A 22,224-nucleotide genomic window follows, 5' to 3' on the forward strand; every position below is an offset into this window, starting at 1 on the left:
GAAATTTTAAAAATTTCAAATGCGGCAAAATTAAATTTTTGCATCTAAAATGATTTCGTTCTATTTTTTGAATAATAAATTTTATACTTAACCATCTGAAGCTAGTTCCCTATTTGAAGTACTACATATTATGAAAAATTTCAAACAAAAAAAAGAAAGCAAAACTGCTAAAAATGTGACCAAAAATAGATAATTTTGAAGTAATGGAGGGGAGAGGATGAAACAGGAGTACAAAGGATGATGTAAGTGTTCCTTTATTTACATTACAGGTTTAACTTGAAGGTTAATAGCGAAAACCGCGCGAAAATAACTGCATTACAGCTAAAGTTGTGTGATCTCAATTATCTGAGTAGGAAGATGAGGCGTGAGTGGGAGGTGAGGGAGAGTGGAAAAAATATTTCTCAAATTCTAAGCATTAATTGTAACCTAACAAAAAAAATTTCACTCAAATAAGTGCATTACATCAGGAAATATACGCATTTTAAATTTTGAGGGGGGTGGACCCTTTTCAGGGGTGGGGGAGGAAGGGGGTATTGATTATTTTTAAACTATAACAATACGACAGTGTAGATTTCACCCAAAAATTACGAAAATACACACCACAAGACGGTCTTTCACACCCCCTCTAGGGGGGTGGTACCTCAGCCCATGGTCGGAGGGGTGGGAACATTTTATTTTTTCAATCAGTGGTATATGCCCTTTTCAAAAATATAATGTTCCCATAGTCCCCGAAAAGTATTTACAGTCGACTTTCGGGAGCCCCCCAGGGGGTGAGCCCACAGACTTAGGGTTGGGAACATTGCATTTTTGGAACGAGGGTGCTTGTGAGAATATAGACTATGGTGTGTTTGGGACGAAATTCTTTGACTTTTTAGTGAAATACGTACCTACCTACTTAGTTCGTCCTTCAGTTTTAGTTTCAATATTTTTCCATCCACCCCTTTAAATCAGGGGTTAATTAAATATTTTTGAATTGGATAGTATTCGTGATTTGTACATAATTTTATTCAGTTATTTTTTGGGAAATTTTTTTTATGGGGGAGGTGGGGGGATTTTTTAGGAGTTGTTTGGCCATGCCATGTGAGAAACCGAATACTTATTTTAAATTTTCGAGGTTGCACAATGGGGCGATTTTCCGTGGTTGATGGAATGGGGGGGGGGGCAAAAAATGTTTGTCATTCGGTAGAGAACACTCATACGAGTCTAGAAGTTCCGCATCCGGGGCATTTCAACCTTAAAAAGTGGCTGCCTATAAGTTTTAAAAAGCCCCCTTGTGACCTATCAAAATTAGTTAAAATTTCGCGAAAAAAACGATAATCACAATGATTTTCTATTTTGACCGCTTTTAAAAAATGTTGGTTCCAAAAATTTATTAAAATGGTCGAAATTGAAAAGTAATCATGCGACCTATCAATGTAGGTTGAAATTTCACGAGAAAAATGAAAAAGCCCATGATTTTCTTTTTTGACCATTTCCAAAAAAATTGCAGCCCAAAAGTTTATCAAATTTGAAAGAAATTGAAAAATTAACTCGCGATTTCTGAATGAGGTCGAGAAAAACGCCCGTTTCCTCACACGACCAACCGACTCCTACGAAATACCACCCCCCCCCCCTGTCAACTGTTTTCATTTTTAAAGCATTTTTTTCCAAATTGAACTGTAGACTATCTATTTTGAAATATTTCAGAAATGAAGTTCAACTTTTCTTTATTCCGTACCTTTACCTACTTGAATAAATTATTTCAATACGATTAACACCTAACTTTTAAAAATATAACTGTGTATTAAAATAGGCATTTATTTTATGCCTACTAAACTCTTTATGGAGTTTACTTGTGGTTTGGATTACGTTTGATGCATTTTTTTTCAATTTTGGAAATTTTCGGGTGAAAAAAATTCAGATAACACTACCTACTAAAATTATATGTACATACGTATTATTTAAATTTCAAAATTCTTAATGTAATTCACTATAAATTGCCTACATTAAAGTTGGTTTTGTATTTACGAGTATAATGTTTCTTAAAAATTACATGTACCTAAATAACAATTTTATTTTTCTAAACATCAAAATAAAATCTAAAATTCATATAGTATAAATCAAAAACAGCTTTTCTTATTTTCATTGTATTGCAATATTGAATACCTATACTACAATCTGTAAATCAAAAAATTACCATATTTACCTATCTTCGAAATATTCAAAAGTATAAATACTCGTATAAATATAAAAAAGAAAACAACGACCTTTCATTCTATAAATAGTAAATAATTATTGAAAATATCAACAGCCTATCAATGTTTTTGATTCTAAACAGCTAAGTATTATCACGGAATATCAATTCCGTATTTTTTTTCAAGTAGCTGAAACATTAAGGTCACAATGTCACTCAGCTTGTCGAAAGATTTATTCTCACGATGTTCGCTGTCAAGAAATTTTTGTAGTGTTGTTTGAAGTAGAATAACGTTATTTCGGATATCCTCGAATATTTCTTGTGATGCAATTGCCTGTTGAAAACGCACATAAGAATGAAAGAATTTGTATATCTAGGTTTATATGATGTATATTTCGGTTCTTTTTGTCACTTTTGGAGTAGGGGGGGGGCGGTAATTCTCGAAAGTAGTAAGTTCAATACCAGATTAAAATTATTTGCTGGTAAAATGTTATGCAAACATTGCAAACTCTTTATTTCAAAACTTTGGATCGCAAAACTAGAATTACGTTTGAAATGAATTCGGCATGAAGTTTTAAAATTTGAAAATTATAATTCACCTGCTATATAGGGGGTTTCAAATATGAATTTATTTATTTACCTCAGGTTTGGTGGAAGATGAATCAAGATGAGTGTACATAACTTTCGCCTTTTTTGCACGAACGTCTTCTTTGGGTTCCAATGAACGTATTCGTTTAATTGAAGATTGTCCTGTTTTAATTCGCTGGTCTAATTCAGCTTTGATATAAGTCTCTGTTGATTCGGACGAATCATCGGAAATGCTCATCGATTCTTCGATTTCTTTCAGCTTCGTTTGTAAATCGATTACCTTTTGTTGGATTTGTTTGGAGATTTTTTGTTGGGTTTCGAGAGTATTAGCGTCGTCTTCGACGTTTGTTTCGATTTGAGCTTGATTTGAAATGAACGAATCGTAAAGTTTAGAGAGATGGTTATTTATTACTTGAACTCTAACTGCGGAAATGTCTTCGGGTATTTCTAGCGATTCGATTTGTCTGATCAGGAAGTTTTGTTTATGGATTTGTGAGTCCAAATTTTTCTGGGTGTCGAACTGTTCTACCATCTTGGATTGATAATTTACGTTTGTCTCTGTCGGCGATGTTGGTTCGGTTGAAGAAAGAATTTTCGTCAATTTTAATCTCAGATTTAACACCCTCAAGTAGACTTGCCGAAATTTAGATAAACGGTCACGCAGGGTGAAGTCGATGATGTTTGTCTCCATTTGGGTTTCATATGCAATAATTTTCTCGCGAACTGATGTAAGTTCGTCGAATAACAGTTTTGCTTCAGGCTTACATAAATGCTCTTGTCTTGATATTTCTTCTTCCAAATCATTGATTCGGTGTATTATATTATCGTATATCGTGTTGTACAGCAATAACATGATTTTTGCAACGGTATTTTCTAATCGCGAGTTGACAAAGACAAACACTAAAGGTCTTTCAAAATTCACTACAATATCAACACAAAAAAAGTTCAAAACATTTACAATCGAATGCGAAAGAAATACTAGTTTGATAAACGAATAAACCAACGAATGGATTTTGAACCACTTGATAACTTGAAGAAAAACTGAATCGATTCGAGTAAAATTGAATGCTCAATTTGTGATGGGGTTGCTACCTGTCAATTTCAGTTCGGCTTTGATCGGTTAGCTTGTTGGCTTCCGACCTGTGAGTTCATCGAGTCTCACTAATTTTCAAACATCATTCGTGATTTTGAATTCATCGTATGATAAAAAATATATTGAGAACTGAATGAAATCAGAGGCAGCGGAGAGGTTAAAGAAATCATGTCTGGGTATGGAGTTTTCTTCACTGTAAAATTCTTTCACCTTGAAAAAAATATTCCTATTGACAGTTTTTTGAGAAGGGTTCAAAAGGAGAGGGAGCAATGAGTGAACTCTGAGTTCTTAGCTGCAATGCGTTTTGTCATCCCGTTTTGTTTTCAAACGTTGATGATTCATTGAAATAAAACCTAAAACTGCATTGGATTTTATCTGATTGATTTTTGTATAATTCAACTAGGTATCTGAATAGATTTCATGCTAAAAAAAATGTGAAGCAACCTACATAAAAAATTGATTTTTTGAAAATTTTTAAATAAAATGTTTTAGACCACCCGCCATGCGACAATTCGAAAATAAAAGTTGTATTCGCTTTTTTTGTGATTGTAATCATGCAGGGCGAGAGAGTGAAAAAAGAATCAGAAAACAAACTTCATCAAGTAGATATTAAGGCGCATCCTAATAAAAAGTAAATATTAAAAAAATTAAGTTTCATCTTATGTACTAATAATTTCATCCAAACAAATTTCGATCATTCTTGCGTCACATTGAAAATGTAAGTATGTGAAATTTTGAACGATGTTTATATTTTTCCATTCGAAGCATTTTATCCACTTCAGTCTTTCTAAATACATGCCTACTACCTACGTACAAGCTTCTAATGAAAAATTTCATGCAAAACTGTATTAAATTTGATCTTTATGTTACATGTCTATGTACATACTTAAGTTAAGATTTTTGAAAAAAAAAAATTAAATAGATCATAAAATAATCCAGTTTTTGAAAATTTCTAAAATTTGAATTTTCAGACCACTAAAATTATGTCTGAATTTGCACATTCGAATCGCATAGCTGAAATTATTATTACTTTACAGTTTTTTTAGTTAAATATAAAATTAATCATACAAGTTTTTAGATAGGTTACAATATTTAGTTGGTAGGTACACTACTATCGTTATGTTGGATAGCACTCAAAACGTAAATTCAATAAATCTTAGTATATTCGTAAATTTTCTCTTTTAATAAACATTATTTTCGTTGAGACAAACACCTTATGATAGAAGAAGAAAGTTTTTGCTGTGTGTCGAGTATTTCATCATTTATCTCGAGGATTTTTTCCAGTTTACCAGAATTCTTCATTTCATTTTTTTGGTTAGAGTCAACGAGTGTATTCAGTTTCTTTTGAAGAGAAGTGATCTGAGTTTGGATTTCCGTTGTTGATATTTTTAAATGATCATTCATTGATTTTGAGATGTCGCTGATATTAATCTCAGTTTCGTGTTGCGGATTATTTTCTTCCGATGATTTAATTTGTTCTGATGAAAAAGCCTGTTTTTAAAACACACACACAAACAAACAAACGAAAAAAAGAATTAGAATGGGCCAAAGAATGAGGATTTCTACTTTTTTTTAAATAAAGAATTTTTTATGAAAAAGTGTTGTCGAATTGATTCTCACCAAAAAAACGATGAAAAAATTCGAGTGGTCGAGTGTATGTATACGCTCGAAAGTCTTTTTAAAAAATTGATCAAAATATGGAAAATTGCATACTTACCTATTTGAATTATTCTTATTTGAAAAAGTGAGTATTAATGTATCATTTCGTCAAATTTTGAAAGTTGAGAATCGATTCGACATTCTCGTATGAAAAAAAACAATTTCAAATACGTAGGGAGATGATTTACCTTGAATTGCGTCGAAGACGAAGGTAGGTCTACAATCGGAGCGAAGATTTTTTTAAACGCTGTTTGAAACTCGATTACCTTGTTTTGAACTTCATTGGAAATTTCCAATTGGCTATCGAGAGTGGAGCCGCTGACTTGTGATTCGATTTCAATTTGAATCGAGTTCAATGAGTAGTAAAGCGAATTGAGATGATTGAATATTATTTCAGCCTTTTCGGGAGTAACATTAACACCTTCTTCTGGTTTCAGCGAAGATATTCGTTCCATTAAAGATTCTCTTTTTTTAATGAGTGAGTCTAAATTGGCTCTGGTGTCAATCGGTGTTGGCTGAATTGAACGATCGATACTGATGTTGGATTCTGTCGATGAAGTTGATGCGATCGGCTGCATGATTTTTTTCAGCTTCGTTTGGAAATCGATTACTTTTAGTTGGATTTCTGTGGTGATTTTTTGTTGATTATCGAGAATGGTATCGTCTTCGGTGCCTGCTTCGATCTGGATTTGGTTTGAGATGAACGAGTCGTAAAGTTGAGAAAGGTGGTTGTACAGTACTTCTGCTTTTATTGCACTAATATCATCGAGTATTTCCAGCGATTCGATTCGTTTGATTAGGAAACGTTGTTTACAAATCTGTAAGTTCACACTTTCGGATTGTTTTGTTGGATTGGAAGTGTCACCTACCTTGGTATCGGTTGGTGCTGTTGATTTGCTCGACGAAAGGGTTTGCTCGAATTTTACTTTTGAAGCAATCGCCTGTACATGGGCATCGTGAGCTTGGTTTAACCACGTGGGAAGATCGGGAACGCTGCCGAGGTTTTCTTCGATTTTTGTTTCATATGCTACCATCCTATCGTAAGTTATCAGAAGATGATCACGAAGTATTTTTACTTTAATTACATCTGCGTCATCGCGTCGCTGCCATAAAGCGTCGATTCGTCTCATTAAATGTTTATGCATTTCCACATTGAATGACATGATTTTTACAAATGCTGTGAACTTTGGCGATTATTATCAGTGGTACGTTGATAACGAAGATCTTTTCAATATTCACAGTGATTTTCTGATCTAAGTAGTTGGAAATGCCACAGAAGAACCGACTCGAAAAAAAAATTGAAAAATTTTCGCACTTGAACACAAGATGATTTTTATGTATATCTGACTGATAAGGGATGAACGAACGAACTATCGAGCACAGACTCCAATACGAATGGTACACTTTACAGTAAGAACTATAAGAACTAGTTTTTAGTTAGTAACTTGGACTTTGCCCAGGGTGCTTCGTCCTTGTTCAATTGCAGCTTGCAGCACTATTACTTAATTGATTGTGGATAGTGTTGCCACTTGCCAGTTGCTAATTTCAGTGCTGATCAATTTTTACATGGTAGAATGAAATTGATATTTTACTGGTAAGGTTCATGGAGTGTTGTCAATTCTGAACGATTTTAAACTGAAATTTGATCATACAAATATTAATATATTAGATAACAAATTATTTAAAGATTTCGTTATTTTGCAAATTGAAAAAAAATTGATTTTGATTTCATGAAATTAAAACGAGTCACTCTTCTCACTTCTGTAAATTTGACTTTATGTGAAATTATTTTATTAGATTTTTGCAGTAATTTGTATTCGAACAAGTCTTACGAACTTGCTCCTTTTGATTTTTTTTGCTTCAACCATTCTTGGGTCATGTTAAAAATATCATGTGAAATTTTAAACGATGTTAATATTTTTCCATTCGAAGCATTTCTTCTATTTCTTCATTTTAAGTACCTACCTACCTACCTACAAGCTTCTAATAAAAAATTGAATGCAAAACTGTATTAAATTTCAACTTATTTTTATGCTACATAGCTATGTAGATTGTGTAAGCTTAAGATTTTTGTAAAAAAAAAAAATTAAATAGACCATAAAAATATAATTTAATTTTTGAAATTGTTTAAAATTCGAATTTTTAGACCACCAAAATTATGTCTGAAATTGTACATTTGAATCATACATACAACTGAAATTATAATTATGTACGTTACAGTTTTTCAAGTTTGACAAATTACCTAATCATAGACTACGTGTTTTTAGAAAAAATAATAATAATTGATAAAATATAGATTATACAATACTTTATTTGCAGGGTGTCGAATATTTCTTTATTTATTTAGAAAATTTGTTCCAGTTTATCAGAATTCTTAATTTCATTTTTTTTTGTTTTTTTTTTTTTTTGTTAGAATCAACGAATGTATTAAATTTTGTTTGAAGAAAAGTCATCTGAGTTTGGATTTCTTTTGATATTTTTAAATGGTCAATCACGGCGGCGGCGAAGTGATCTGATGAGTGGTCGATACACTCGATAGTGATTCAAAATGAGATCTTCTTCAGGTTTCAGCGGAGATACTCGTTCTATTGAAGATTCTCTATTTTTGATGAGCGAGTCTGAATTGGCTTCAGTATTAGTTTGTTCTGGTTGAGAAGAATGAACTGAATGATCAATACTGACTTTGGATTCCGTCGATGAAGTTGACGCGATTGGCTGCATGATTTTTTTCAGCTTCGTTTGAAAATCGATTACTTTTTGTTGGATTTCTTTGGCGATTTTTTGTTGATTTTCTAGAGTGGCATCGTCGTCGACACTTGCTTCGATTTGAATTTGATTTGAGATGAACAAATTGTAAAGTTGAGAAAGATGACTGTACATTACTTCTGCTTTTACGGCGCAAATGTTATCGGGTATTTCTAAAGATTCGATTTGTCTGATAATGAAGATTTGTTTTCGAGTATGGAAGTCCAACTTTTTCTCGATTTCTGACCTTTTAGTTGGGATGGATTGATTATCTACGTTGTTTTCGGTCAAAGAAAGGATATTTTGTAATGCTATTTTGAGTTTGATCACCTCAACGTGGGCTTTGCGAGTGTCTTGTAGCCACTGAGACGGAGTGTAAGCTTCATACACTGCTTCGATTTTAAGTTCATGTGCTAACATTCTTTCGTAAGTCGTTGTAAGATGATCGTAATATATTTTAGCTTCAATTGCACTTACTGGGCTCGTTCGCTCAAGTGTTAGCTTTTTCAAATCATCGATTCGTTCTATCAAGTTCTTGTGTAGTGCCAAATTATCAGCCATGATTTTTCCGATTGTTGGAAACTCTGAGGATTATTTTACTAAACGTGCTTACCTAAAGTGATACCTAGAAGATCTCACAAAAATCACTAAAAACTTTCACACTTGAATATGTGATATAATATGTAGATATAAAAGATAGCCACGTATTTTTAAAAAGCGACATTTATTTCATTATTGATTTTTTTTACATCTAATTGTAAACTGCAATGTTGATTAGTTAACTTCTGATCGATTAGATACAGGAAAATTGAATCTTGCAGGACGAGTTCAGTAAAATATAAAAGCGTGAAAATTTTATTTATTTTTTTATTTTTCTCATTATTCTTGATGAGAGACTTATTTCTGATTCTGAATGAAAATAAACCAAACGCAAAGGTTGGAATGTAAAAACATGATATTTTTTTGGGCCCTCTTATTTTTGTAGAATTTGGAGGAGGAGGAAGAGGTGATTTTTGTCGCGATTTGATTTTCTTTAAATTTTCAGGAATTTTCCAAAATTTTAATTCTATTACTGTAAGACCACCAGAAGTACGTCTGAAATTCGAAAGTGAAGTGTTTGTACTTACTCATTTTTTTTTGTTACGAGAAAACTGAAACTTGTTCGCAAAATAATTTTTCAACTCAAACAAAAGTAGAACTTTTTTCAAGAGTTGTATTCGAAAATTAAAAAATGAGTAGTTCATGTTATTACAATGTTATAAATAATATTTACATTTGTATTGGCCACTGCCTAATTACTATCACGTTACTGATTTTCAAGTTGCATAAATTAATCACAGATACGTGTTTTTAAAAACTACAAATAAATTACAAAGTCTTCAGTAATACTTCCTTATCGGATAGCAGTCAGAGCGTAAATTTAAATCCAGGTACCTCTACCTACCTACACCTACTTGAGCTGTGAATTTTCTTTTTGAAGATTATTTTTCCTCATAGTTTCTAAATACTTTTCATAAGCAGCAGTAAAACTACTCGTACAACGTTGTCCTGGCGTAGTCTCTTTATCTAGATCATTACTCCGGGAATTCTTATCTTGTTGTTGGTGTCCATTTTTTTCGGGGTTTTTATCCAGTTTATTGAAGGTGATTTTTTCTCGGCGTTCGTTGGCGTTGACGAATTTACTCACTGTAATTTGGAGTGAACTTATCTGAGTTTGGATTTCCTTGGATATTTTTAAATGATCATTCATAGAGCTTAAGATGTCGATGTCCCTGGAAATCCCATTTTCATGCGATTCTAACGTTTTGTTGCACGAAGTTATAAATTTCGACAATTCGAGTCTCATCGTTTGAAGGTTACTTTCTAATTCCTTTGATTTAATTTGTTCTGATGGAGAAATCTGTTTTCAAAACACATACAGAAGGAAAATGATTAGAATGAGCGTATTTAAGATTAGTTACTTACTATACCTACCTACCCACCTACTACCTACATATGTATGTATTAGATAGTGCACTGATTTCTAAAGAATTTTTCATGAAATAAAAGCGTTATCGAATTGATTCTCACTGATGAAGCGATGAAAAAATACGAGTACCTACATACTTTAATCGAGATTATCAGTGCATCAGGATCACGTAAAAAATCTTTAAAATTGAAAATTTTCGAAATATGGAAAATATTACACGAAGGAACGAAAATCGTTGTGAAAAAAACTAGGCACGAAAGATGTAAAAACGTTGAATTTTGGTATCAGAAAATCTGAGAATCGTATCGTCAATAATTTTGAAAACTGAGAATAAAGTTACTATGTATTCTATAACGAAAAAAATAACATTTAAATAGGAGATTTACCTCAAATTGGGCCAAAGCTGGAGATACGATCGGTGCGAAGATTTTTTTCAACGTTGTTTGAAGATCGATCACTTCGTTTTGAATTTTCTTGGAAGTTTCCAATTGGCTATCGAGAGTAGAGCCGCTGACCTGTGATTCGATTTCAGTTTGATTCGAGTTGAACGAGTCGTAAAGCGAATTGAGGTGATTGTACATTATTTCAGCCTTTTCCGGACTGAGTTCTTCTTCAGGTTTCAGCGAAGATATTCGTTCTATTAGAGATTCTCTTTTTTTGACAAGTGAATCTAAATTAGCTTCGGTATCGGTTTGTGTTGGTTGAGAAGAATGATCGATATTGATCTTGGATTCTGCCGTCGAAGTTGATGCGATTGGTTGCATGATTTTTTTCAGCTTCGTTTGAAAATCGATTACTTTTTGTTGGATTTCTTTGGCGATTTTTTGTTGATTTTCTAGAGTGGCACCGTCGTCGACACGTGCTTCGGTTTGCATTTGATTTGAGATGAACGAATTGTAAAGTTGAGAAAGATGATTGTACATTACTTCAGCTTTTACTGCGCAAATGTCATCGGGTATCTCTAGCGATTCGATTTGTCTGATGAGGAAGATTTGTTGTCGAATATGGAAGTCCAATTTTTTCTCGGTTTCGGATGGTTCAGTTTTAATGGAATGATCATCTACTTTGGTTACGGTTGGTGAGGTAGACTCGGCTGAAGAAATGATTTTCTGTAATGCTACTTTCAGATCGACCACCCGCCTGTGGACTATGCGAGTTTCCAGTAACCACTGGGATCGCTCGTAATTGGAAATTGTTGCTTCGATTTTAAGTTCATATGCAACCATTCTCTCGTAAATTGATGTAAGATGGTCGTAATATATTTTTGCTTCAGCCGTACTTACTGGACTTGTTCGTTCTAAGTATGTTGCCTTTATCAAATCATCGATTCGCTCCTTCAAATTCTTGTGTACTGCCAAATGATGATCAGACATGGTTCTCCGGTTGTTGGAAACTTCAACGAGTTTACCAAACGTATACCCAAATTGATATCGAAGATATCACAAAATTCACTAAAATCGAAACCGACACCACAAAAAATGATCACGCTTGAATGTTAGATGAACGAGTACGATTAAAAATGCAGCAATATAAACATATATCGTACCAATGAACGAATAGAAGGATTTTGATAGATGCAGACTCAAACGTGACTTCGAAACTCGAAGATAATACGCACAATTCAATAAGTATAACAAGTAGAATCCATGAATTCATTGCCCAACTGTCGATAAGGGTTGCCAATTATCGATTTCAGTGTTGGGTCTATTGATTTCTAAGAGCAGATGAATTAAAGATTATAGACACTGGACCATAAATAAATTTAATATGGCTGTAAAAGTTATACCTATTTTGAATTTAGCTAAATAGCAAAAAATCATTTGAACCTTTTGTCATTTTACAAATTTAAGTTGAATCTGATTTCGTGTAATTTTATTTGTAGAGTTGTCCCAATTTAAATTTGAGTAATTCATACCTACTTATGTACGTAGACGTACCTATTTGAACAATTTTTACGGAACTGTTGTTGAACTTGATCATTTTTCATATCGAGTTTCAGTTTTTCATACCTACATAATTTCCTGTTGTTGGGTGATTTCTATGTTTTTTCATGGGTCCATTTTAAAATAAAATTTCGTTTCATTTTTTTCAATTTTTTTTTCTCAATCAGATTTTTCTTTCTATTTTTTTATCCTATCTCTTCTTATTTTTTAATTTCAGCCAAAGATTTCTAAAATGTATTTCATGCCTTTGTTTAGTTTGTTTCCTTTTACAATTGGTACGTTCGATGGCTACTTCAAAAAAAATTTCTAATTTTATGTACCTATTGGAAAAGAATAAGGAGAGAGTTTTTTCTTTTCCAATTATTGGACTCCTTAGTTTTGGTTCATTCTTTACCTATTTATATACCTATTTTTTTTTAAAATTTATTTTATAATTTCTTATGCTCACGAAGTTCAATTTTTGAATTGAGGTGGTCGATTTGTTTTTCTCAGTAATTAGGTATTTGAATTATTTCGACTTTGGTATTGAATCGTTCATCCTAAAAATGAATAATTTCAGACAAAGCATTCATTCATGACTAAAACACTTTTAGAATTTTTGAAAATTTTGAAAAATTGGATTTTTAAACCATAATTTTGAGGGGTTTTTCTAATATTTTTTTATTCGTTTTTTCTTTTTAAATTTTTTTCGTCGAGTTGTGAAATAATGAAGTTTTAAAGTAGATATACCTATCCTTACCTTCTGAATGAATGAGAATAATTTTTTTTTACAAACAGATTAAGAGTCATAAGTCATAAATATAATACTTACATCATGTTGTTTTTATTTTCCAAAGGTATAAAGGGGAAATCGCCTTCCACGTATTTATAAATATTACGTCACTGTCAATTAGTTTTTGATATTTACAACTGAAAAAATAAAATTACCTTACAGTTTTTCAAGTTGAATGAATTATTAAGCATAGAACACAAATGTTTTTAGAAAATGAAAATAAATTATTTTTAATCATCAATACAGCGAACTACATACCTACTTATGAATTAAGTTTTTAATTTTACAGGACTAAAAAAATGACACAATTAGCAGCCTTTAAGTTTGACGAAATCATAGATGTTTTTGAAAATATAAATAAATTGTTTGAAAAAATATTGTGCCCCAAAAGGCAACAGTCGATTAATACATAAACGAGCCCTTAGTTGAATTTTGATTCAAGGATATGGATTCAAAATTGTAGTTATCGAAATCTGCATGGATCACGCTCACAAGAATGTATGTACTTGATATCTACCAAATAAAAGCTCTAAGGTCTACTGCCTATTCACCACAATGCAACGACGGGACATTCTCTTGGTTAGTCATCCATTGGAACAAAGATATATAACATAAACCATCCTTTAAAATGATTTGCATTTCATCGGACTTTCTAATGAAAAATGTCATGCAAAACTGTATTAAATTTCATATTTATTATGTTATATGCCTATGTACATACATACTCAAGTTAAGATTTTTGTAAACAAAAAATTAAATAGATCATAAAATATTCCAATTTTTGAAAATTTCTAAAATTTGAATTTTCAGACCACTAAAATCATCTCTGAATTTGCCCATTCTAATCGCATAGCTAAAATTATTATTACGTTACAGTTTTTCAAGTTGGACTTAAGAATTAATCATACACGTTTTTAGATAGACTACAATATTTTGTACACTACTTATCGTTAGTTGGATAGCACTCAAAGCGTAAATTCAAAAATCTTAAAATATTCTATCTTTTAATAAAATATCATTTTCGTTGAGACAAACACTTTATGATAGAAGAGGAAAGTTTTTGTTGTGTGTCGAATGTTTCATAATTTATCTCGAGGATTTTTTCACATTTACCAGAATTCTTAATTTCATTTTTGTGGTTACAGTCAACGAATGTATTCAATTTCTTTTGAAGAGGTGTGATCTGAGTTTGGATTTCCTTTGATATTTTTAAATGATCATTCATTGATTTTGAGATGTCGCTGATACATATTAATCCCAGTTTCGTGTTGCAGATTATTTTCTTCCGATGATTTAATTTGTTCTGATGAAAATGCCTGTTTTTAAAACACACGCACAAACAAACGAAAAAAAGAATTAGAATGGGCCAAAGAACAAGGATTTCTAGTTGTTTTTTTCTAATTAAAGAATTTTCTATGAAAAGGCGTTGTCGAATTGATTCTCACCAAAAAACCAATGAAAAAATACGTGCAGCCAAGTGTACTGTACTTTCGCACGAAAATCTTTTTAAAAAAATTGATCAAAATATGGAAAATTGAATTTTTTATTCTTATCTGAAAAAGTGAGTATCATTTCGTAAAATTTTGAAAGTTAAGCATCAATTCGACATTCTCAAATAGTCAAGTAAATATACCTTTTAGAGCACGAAAAAATATAAAAAAATTATAAAAAATGTGCGAAAAAGGTGAAAAACACTACATTCAAATTAATTCTCAAATGGAAAAACAATTTCAAATAGGTGTATGATTTACCTTGAATTACGTCGAAGATGAAGGTAGGTCTACTGAGCGAAGATTTTTTTAAACTTTCGTTTAAGTTCGATCATCTTGATTTGAATTTCCTTGGAAATTTCTAATTGACTATCGAGAATAGAGCCGCTGACTTGTGATTCGATTTCAAATTGAATCGAGTTGTACGTGTGGTGAAGCGTATTGAGTAGATTGAATACTGTTTTAGCCCTTTCTGGAGTAACAATAACACCTTCTTCTTCTGGTTTCAGCGATATTATTCGTTCTATTAAATATTCTCTTTTTTTGATGAGTAAGTCGAAATTAGCTTCGGTATCGGTTTGTGTTGGTTGAGAATAAGAACGACCTATATTGATGTTGGATTCTGTCAATGACGTTGATGCGATCGGCTGCATGATTTTTTTCAGCTTCGTTTGAAAATCGATTACTTTTTGTTGAATTTCTTTGGCGATTTGTTGTTGATTTCTGAGAGTGGCATCGTCGTCGACACTTGCTTCGATTTGAATTTGATTTGAGATGAACGAATTGTAAAGTTGAGAAAGATGACTGTACATTACTTCTGCTTTTACTGCGGAAATGTCGTCGGGTATTTCTAACGATTCCATTTGTCTGATGAGGAAGATTTGTTTTCGAGTATGGAAGTCCAACTTTTTCTCGGTTTCGGACGGTTCAGTTTTGAAGGACTCATCATCTACTTTGTTTACGGTTGGTAAGGAGGTAGCCTCGGTTGAAGAAATTATATTCTGTAATGCTACTTTCAATTCGACCACCTGTTTGTGGACTGGGCGAGTTTCTTGTAACCACTGATTTAGAGTGCTGAGATCGGCGATTGATGTCTCGTCGATTTTAAGTTCACATGCAACCATTCTCTCGTAAGTTGATATAAGATGGTCATAATATATTTTAGCTTCAATTGCACTTACGGAAGTCGTTCGCTCAAGTGTTGCACATCTCAAATCATCGATTCGCTCCTTCAAATTCTTGTGTACTGCCAAATAATACTGAGACATGGTTTTTCCGGTTGTTGGAAACTTCAACGAGTTACGTACTAATCGTACCTAAAGTGATATCGAAGATGTCACAAAATTCACTAAAATCGAAACCGACACTACAAAAAATGTTCACGCTTGAATTTTAGATGGACAAGTAAACGTAATGATTAAAAATGCAACAACGATAAACATCATATGAATAAACGAATAAAAGAAATTTGATAGACGCAGACTTAAACGTGACTTCGAAACTCGAAGATAATACGCATAATTCAATAAGTGCAAATATAACAAGTATCTACCTAGTACCTCTACCTACCTAGTACAATATAGAAAGTAGAATCCATGAATTCATTGCTCAGCTGTCGATAAGGGTTGCCAATGGTCGATTCCAATGTTGAATCTATTGAATTCTGAGAGCAGTTATCTAAATGAATTGAATATGGCTGTAAGCGTTATACCTATTTTGAATTTAGCCAAATAGCAAAAAATAATTTGAACCTTGTGTCGTTTTACAAATTTACTTAAATAAATTGAATCAATGAATCTGATTTCGTGTGTTTTTATGAAATTTCCCGAGTCGTCTTAAATTAAATTTGAGTACCTAATTCATTCTTACCTATTTGAACGACTTTTATAAACTGTTGTTGAACTTGATCATTTTTCATATCGAGTTTCAGTATTTTATATTACTTGTTGTTTGGTGATTTCTATGTTTTTTCATGAGTCCATTTTTAAATAAAATTTCAAATTATTTTTTTCAACTTTTTTTTCTTGATCAGATTCCTGTTTCTATTTTTTTTTATCCTATCTCATCTTATTTTTTCAATTCAGCCCAACTTTGATTTCTAAAATTTACTTCATGTCCCTATTCAATTAGTTTCTTTTTACAAGTAGGTACGTTCGATGGCTACTTCAAAAGAAATTTTGTAATTTCATCTTTTTTTTTAAAATTTATTTTATAATTTTTTATGCTCACGAAGTTTAATTTTTAATTGAGGTGGTCGATTTGTTTTTCTCAGTAAAATTAGGTAGGTAGGTATTTGAATGTTTTCGACTTTGGCCTTGAATCGTTCATCCTAAAAATGAATAATTTCAGACAAAGCTTTCATTCATGACTAAAACACTTTTAGAATTTTTGAAAATTTTGAAAAATTGGATTTTTAAACCATAATTTTGAGCGATTTTTCTAATATTTTTTTATTCGTTTTTTCTTTTTAAATTTTTGTCGTCGAGTTGTGAAATAATGAAGTTTTAAAGTAGGTATACCTATCCTTACCTTCTGAATGAATGAGAATAATTTTTTTTACAAACAGATTAAGAGTCATAAGTCATAAGTATAATACTTACATCATGTTATTTTTATTTTCCAAAGGTATAAAGGGGAAATCGCCCTCCACGTATTTATAAAAATATTACGTCACTGTCAATTAGTTTTTGATATTTACAACTGAAAAAATAAAATTATCTTACAGTTTTTCAAGTTAAATGAATTATTAAGTAAGCATAGAACACAAATGTTTTTAGAAAATGAAAATAAATTATTTTTAATCATCAATACAGCGAACTACATACCTACTTATGAATTAAGTTTTTAATTTTACAGGACTAAAAAAATGACACATTTAGCAGCCTTTAAGTTTGACGAAATCATAGACGTTTTTGAAAATACAAATAAATTGTTTAAAAAATATAGTACCCGAAAAGGCAACAGTCGATAATTAATACATAAACGAGCCGTTAGTTGATTTTTGATTCAAGGATATGGATTCAAAGTAGCTATCGAAAACTGCGTGGATCACGTTCACAAGAATGTACTTAGGTATCTACCAAATAAGTGCTCTAAGGTCTACTGCCTATTCACCACAATGCAACGTCGAGACGTTCTCGATCTTGGTTAATCATCCATTGGAACAAACATACTTATAATAATTTGCATTTCATCGGACTTATTGTGAGTGTTTTCTTCATGATCTTCGGCAGCGTGGATGAATTCCTTCAATGTTGTTTGAATGGAAATTATCTTATTTTGGATATCCTTAAATATTTCTGAATTATCTTCAAGATCGTAGTAGAGATCGTTGATATTACTCTTCGTTTCATCCCGGCTTGATTGTGATTCCAATAAGTCTGTAGAATTAGACAATTTGAGTTTTATCGATGGAAGGCTACTTTCGGATTCCGATGACTTGATTTTCTCAGATTGTAATGCCTGTTTTTGGAACACACACAACGAAAAAGAATATTATAATACACATATTCAAGGCTCTAAGTGGATTAAATAGGGAAACGTTTAATGAAAAACAATTATGGTACTTAGTGTACCTCAAAGAAATTGAGTAGGCGATTTTTTTCAGATCGAAAATTTTTAGTATCAATTTTTTGAAGAATTTGCGTATTTCCTTACTATGAATAGCTTTCAAATTAGGTAAGTATGCAGCTGAATCTCGACCTGAGATTTACCTACCTACCGATGGAAGAGACAATAAATTACAAAACACTTGCCTTAGTTTTATAATCTTCTTCGTGACGTTCTTCGTTAAATTTCAAAATTTTATTCAGCTTATCAAGAACGTTTTTTTCATATTGTTTCATAGTTGCTAGAAGGCAAATTATCCCAGTTTTAATATCTTTAGAGTCATCTTCAAGATCGGTGTCGATGTCGTTGCTCGTATTACTCTCCGTTTCTTCTCTGCTTGATCGCGATTCCAACAAATCCGTAAGATTAGTCAATTTGAGTTCTATCGATCGAAGGCTACTTTCGAGTTCTGGTGACTTGATTTGCTCAGATTGTAATGCCTGTTGTTGAAACACATTGGTACAACATAAAATAATTAGAACAGACATACCTATTCAAAGTTCAAGTCGCTAAGTGAATTATTGGGAAATTTTTTTATGAAAAACGATCATTGAATTCGGCGTAGAAAAAATCACTTGAGCAATTTAAACAAAAAAAGATCGAAAATCTTCTTTGAAATAATGAATTTGTAAAGTAGGAAATTTTTTCAACACTGGAGGAAATAATGAAAAATTTTCAAACGAACCAAGAATAAATTTTTGATTTAACAAAATGGTGCAAATTCCAGAACACTTACTCTAGTTTTGTAATCTTGTTCGAAACGTCCGTTAAATTCCAAAATTCTATCCAGCTTATCTAAAGTGTTTTTTTCATGATGTTTGTTAGCGTCGATGGATTCATTCAATGTTGTTTCAAGAGAAACTATCTTCGTAAAAATATCTTCAGATAATTCTGAGGTATCTTCAAGATGGGTGAAGATGTCGTTGAGATTACTCTCAGTTTCATCTCTGCTTGATCGCGATTCCAATAAGTCTGTAAGACTAGACAATTTGAGGTCTGTCGATCGAAGGCTACTTTCGAATTCCAGTGACTTGGTTTGCTCAGATTGTAATGCCTGTTGCTGAAACACATACATACAACATAAAATAATAGAATAGACCATTCAAAGTTCAAGTCGCTAAGTGAATTATTGGGATTTTTTTTTATGAAATACAATCATTGAATTTGGTGTAGAAAAAATGAAGCAATTTTTTTTTAAAAAAAAGATCGAAAATCTTCAGATGAAATTCTATGAAAGCATTCACGTACCTACCTATATACATGTATTTTTTATGATGAATGGCTTTTAAAATAGGTAGAGAGAATAATTTTACCTCGGATTGTGTCGACGAAGATGAAAGTTTAATCGGTGCGAAAATTTTTTTCAATTTAGCTCGAAGTTTGATCATCTTGTTTTGAATTTGCTCAGAAATTTCCAACTGGCTAGCAAGTATTGGACCGCTGACCCGTGATTCGATTTCAGTTTGATTCGCATTGAAAGACTCGTAGAGCGAATCGAGATGATTGTACATTGCTTCAGCTTTTTCTGGACTAAGATCTTCCTTAGGTTCCAACAAAGATATTCGTTTAATGAATGATTCTCGCTTTTGGAATAACGAGTCTAAATTGGCTGTGGTGTCAATCGGTGTTGGCTGAATTGAACGATCGATACTGATGTTGGATTCTGTCGATGAAGTTGATGCGATCGATTGCATGATTTTTTTCAGCTTCGTTTGAAAATCGATCACTTTTCGTTGGATATCTGTGGTAATTTTTTGTTGATTATCGAGATTGGTATCGTCGTCGGTGCCTGCTTCGATCTGGATTTGATTTGAGATGAACGAGTCGTAAAGTTGAGAAAGGTGGTTGTGCAGTACTTCTGCTTTTATTGCACAAATATCATCGAGTATTTCCAGCGATTCGATTCGTTTGATTAGGAAACGTTGTTTACGAATTTGTAAGTCCGAATTTTTCCCACTTTCGGATTGTTTTGTTGGATTGGAGGTGTCACCTACCTTGGTTTCGGTTGGTGATGTTGATTTGCTCGACGAAAGGGTTTGCTCTAATTTTATTTTTGCTTGGATCGTCTTTATATGGGCTACCTCAACTTCGTTTAACCACGTGGGAAGATTGGGAATGCTGTCGGAGTTTTCTTCGATTTTTGTTTCATATGCTACCATCTTATCGTAAGTTGACAGAAGATGATCACGAAGTATTTTTACTTTAATTAGATCCGGGTCATCGCGTAGCTTCCATAAAACGTCGATTCGTCTCATTAAGCGTTTATGCATTTCCACATTGAATGACATGATTTTTACAGATGCTGTGAACTATGTATAGCGATTATTCATCAGTGGTACGTTGATAACGAAGATCTTGATCTTTTGATCTAGGTAGTTGAAAATGCCATGGAAGAACCGACTTGAAAAAAATTGAAAAATTTTCGCACTTCTACACAAGAATGATGATTTATGTCTCGTACATTGTATACCTTACTGATAAGCGTTAAGCGTTGAACGAACGAACTATCGAGTAAAGACTCCGATACGAATAAGAACTAGTTTCAGTTGTTGCCACTTGCCACTTGCTAATTTATTTCAGTGTTGGTCAATTTTCACAAGGTTGAATAAAATTGATGTTTTTTTACTGGTAAAATTCATGTCGTGTTATCAAATTCTGGACGATTTTCAACTTTAATTTTTATCATATTAACAAATTGCCTATAGTACCTACCTAGTACCTACCTATTTGAATATTTCGTTATTTCGCAAATTTTAATTGATTTTTATTCCATAAAATTAAAGCAAGTTGATTTTCTCACTTCTGTTTGACTTTATTTGAAATTATTTTCATTAGATTTTTGCAGTAATTTATATTTGAATGAGTGTTACGAACTTCTGCTTCGTTTGATTTTTTTTTTGCTTCAATGATTGAGTTTTTTAATAAATACCTAATCATTATTTTGTTGTTGATGGATAGATTTTTGATTTTTTTTTTCGATTTCAATTTTACAAAAGTTGACATTACAATTTTTATCGATTCCCTTTTTCAAGTTTTTGTGTCATTTTGGTTATCATCAGATTATTACAAATGAATTTTTTTTCGGAGTTTTGAAAATTTTCCAAAGTAATGTTTTCAAACTACCTACCTACCTACCACAGTACCACAAACCACATTTCGAATTTTAAAAGTAAGAGAAACGTCGAAACATCCCTTGGAGAACGTTTTCCTATAGTTGATAATTTGATTTTCTTTTCTTTGTTTTAAATTCATCAATCTTTTTCTTTCACTTGACTATACTTTTCATTTCCATCGTAAGTAGAATGGGGGAAAATGGAGTTTGTGAAAATTCGTAAGCATCATTTAAATTCCAGTTAAATCAGAATGAAAGTTTTTTAAAAGATCAGATTAGAAGAGTAAAAAATATATTTTTTCCAATACTTTACGATACAAAATTCATATAGGTACTTATAAGCTATCAAGAGTTATTATATTATGTAGACGAAATCTGCTTCTTTATCCTTGATTACCTAATTCGCGGCTTCTTATTTCGATGACCTGATTTTTTCGGATTGCATAATCTGTTTTCGAAACACAAAGAGAAAATTAGAATACGCAATTACGCATAATTACATCCAAGGCAGATGAGTGAATTGATTCTCAAACCATTTTTCAAGAAGGAGAATTTTATCGAAATTGCTGTTGAAAAAATAGAGCAACTCTTAAAAAATGTCGATCATTTTCAGTTTTAATTTTTTGGAAAACATTGAAGACTGGAGAAACTTTTTTCAAATCTCAAATATGTATTGACAAATGCCTTTGAATGGTTTTGGAGTATTTTTTCTAGGAACAGAATTTGAATTAATTGGTAGACTAATTAATTATCGCGGACGCTGGGAAGAGAATCAATTCACAATTCACATACTCCCTTATACTCGTAATGTTAAAGTTTTAAACTTGATTATTCACCTTGAATTGCATCTTGGCTCGGCAGATTTCATCGATGGTGGCTATGCGATCGGTTTCGTGATTTTTTCCAACTTGGTTTGAAAATTGATCACTCTTTGTTGTACTTCCGAAGCGATTTTCTGTTGATTATCGAAAGCAGCATTATCCTCGACGACGCTTGATTCAATGATCTCATTTTGATTGGAGACGAATGAGTCGTAAAGTTGAGAAAGATGACTGCTGACTACTTTGGCTT

General features: G+C 32.2%; 5 protein-coding genes and 1 long non-coding RNA gene across 10 annotated transcripts in view; 1 reads left to right on the forward strand and 5 right to left on the reverse strand.

The window, feature by feature from the left end:
* The window catches only part of CaMKI (Calcium/calmodulin-dependent protein kinase I), a 481,648-nt gene that overhangs the window by 180,131 nt on the left and 279,293 nt on the right, over window positions 1-22,224 (forward strand). The window lies entirely within an intron of this gene.
* Window positions 1,907-4,042, reverse strand: LOC135844602 (uncharacterized). Its single transcript, XR_010558578.1, has 2 exons — window positions 2,814-4,042; window positions 1,907-2,507 (listed from the first exon to the last, which is right to left on the reverse strand). It is a non-coding gene; the product is annotated as an uncharacterized LOC135844602 (long non-coding RNA).
* Window positions 4,698-6,949, reverse strand: LOC135842902 (uncharacterized). Its single transcript, XM_065360584.1, has 2 exons — window positions 5,702-6,949; window positions 4,698-5,345 (listed from the first exon to the last, which is right to left on the reverse strand). The coding sequence occupies exons 1-2, from the start codon at window positions 6,674-6,676 to the stop codon at window positions 5,046-5,048; spliced, it is 1,275 nt and encodes a 424-aa protein (XP_065216656.1). The 5' UTR covers window positions 6,677-6,949; the 3' UTR covers window positions 4,698-5,045.
* LOC135844270 (uncharacterized) lies at window positions 9,455-11,815 on the reverse strand. The gene is made up of 2 exons (XM_065362420.1): window positions 10,614-11,815; window positions 9,455-10,158 (listed from the first exon to the last, which is right to left on the reverse strand). The coding sequence occupies exons 1-2, from the start codon at window positions 11,598-11,600 to the stop codon at window positions 9,709-9,711; spliced, it is 1,437 nt and encodes a 478-aa protein (XP_065218492.1). The 5' UTR covers window positions 11,601-11,815; the 3' UTR covers window positions 9,455-9,708.
* Window positions 13,146-15,991, reverse strand: LOC135842903 (uncharacterized). The gene is made up of 2 exons (XM_065360585.1): window positions 14,694-15,991; window positions 13,146-14,258 (listed from the first exon to the last, which is right to left on the reverse strand). The coding sequence occupies exon 1, from the start codon at window positions 15,698-15,700 to the stop codon at window positions 14,723-14,725; it is 978 nt and encodes a 325-aa protein (XP_065216657.1). The 5' UTR covers window positions 15,701-15,991; the 3' UTR covers window positions 13,146-14,258; window positions 14,694-14,722.
* LOC135842901 (paramyosin-like) lies at window positions 17,203-21,264 on the reverse strand. 2 transcript variants are annotated; one of them, XM_065360582.1, is made up of 4 exons: window positions 19,355-21,264; window positions 18,778-19,101; window positions 18,188-18,481; window positions 17,203-17,894 (listed from the first exon to the last, which is right to left on the reverse strand). In XM_065360582.1, the coding sequence occupies exons 1-4, from the start codon at window positions 20,327-20,329 to the stop codon at window positions 17,580-17,582; spliced, it is 1,908 nt and encodes a 635-aa protein (XP_065216654.1). In that variant the 5' UTR covers window positions 20,330-21,264; the 3' UTR covers window positions 17,203-17,579. The 2 variants fall into 2 exon arrangements, with proteins under 2 accessions (XP_065216654.1, XP_065216655.1); XM_065360583.1 differs by having other exon boundaries at window positions 18,778-19,095; window positions 19,355-21,263.

This window comes from Planococcus citri, chromosome 4, assembly GCF_950023065.1.
Source record: "Planococcus citri chromosome 4, ihPlaCitr1.1, whole genome shotgun sequence".
In the NCBI taxonomy this organism is placed as follows: Eukaryota; Metazoa; Arthropoda; class Insecta; order Hemiptera; family Pseudococcidae; genus Planococcus; species Planococcus citri.

Excerpts from the sequence above, each read along its gene's own strand:
- LOC135842901 (XM_065360582.1), bottom strand. The coding sequence starts at position 20,329 with ATGTCATTCAATGTGGAAATGCATAAACGCTTAATGAGACGAATCGAC. Across the intron at positions 19,102-19,354 it reads CTTCGTCGACACAATCCGAG|CAACAGGCATTACAATCTGA; the intron begins GTAAAATTATTC and ends TATGTGTTTCAG. Across the intron at positions 17,895-18,187 it reads AAGAAGATTATAAAACTAAG|GCATTACAATCTGAGAAAAT; the intron begins GCAAGTGTTTTG and ends TTCCAAAAACAG.
- LOC135842903 (XM_065360585.1), bottom strand. The coding sequence starts at position 15,700 with ATGTCTCAGTATTATTTGGCAGTACACAAGAATTTGAAGGAGCGAATC.
- LOC135844270 (XM_065362420.1), bottom strand. The coding sequence starts at position 11,600 with ATGTCTGATCATCATTTGGCAGTACACAAGAATTTGAAGGAGCGAATC. Across the intron at positions 10,159-10,613 it reads CAGCTTTGGCCCAATTTGAG|ATTTCTCCATCAGAACAAAT; the intron begins GTAAATCTCCTA and ends TTTTGAAAACAG.
- LOC135842902 (XM_065360584.1), bottom strand. The coding sequence starts at position 6,676 with ATGTCATTCAATGTGGAAATGCATAAACATTTAATGAGACGAATCGAC. Across the intron at positions 5,346-5,701 it reads CGTCTTCGACGCAATTCAAG|GCTTTTTCATCAGAACAAAT; the intron begins GTAAATCATCTC and ends TTTTAAAAACAG.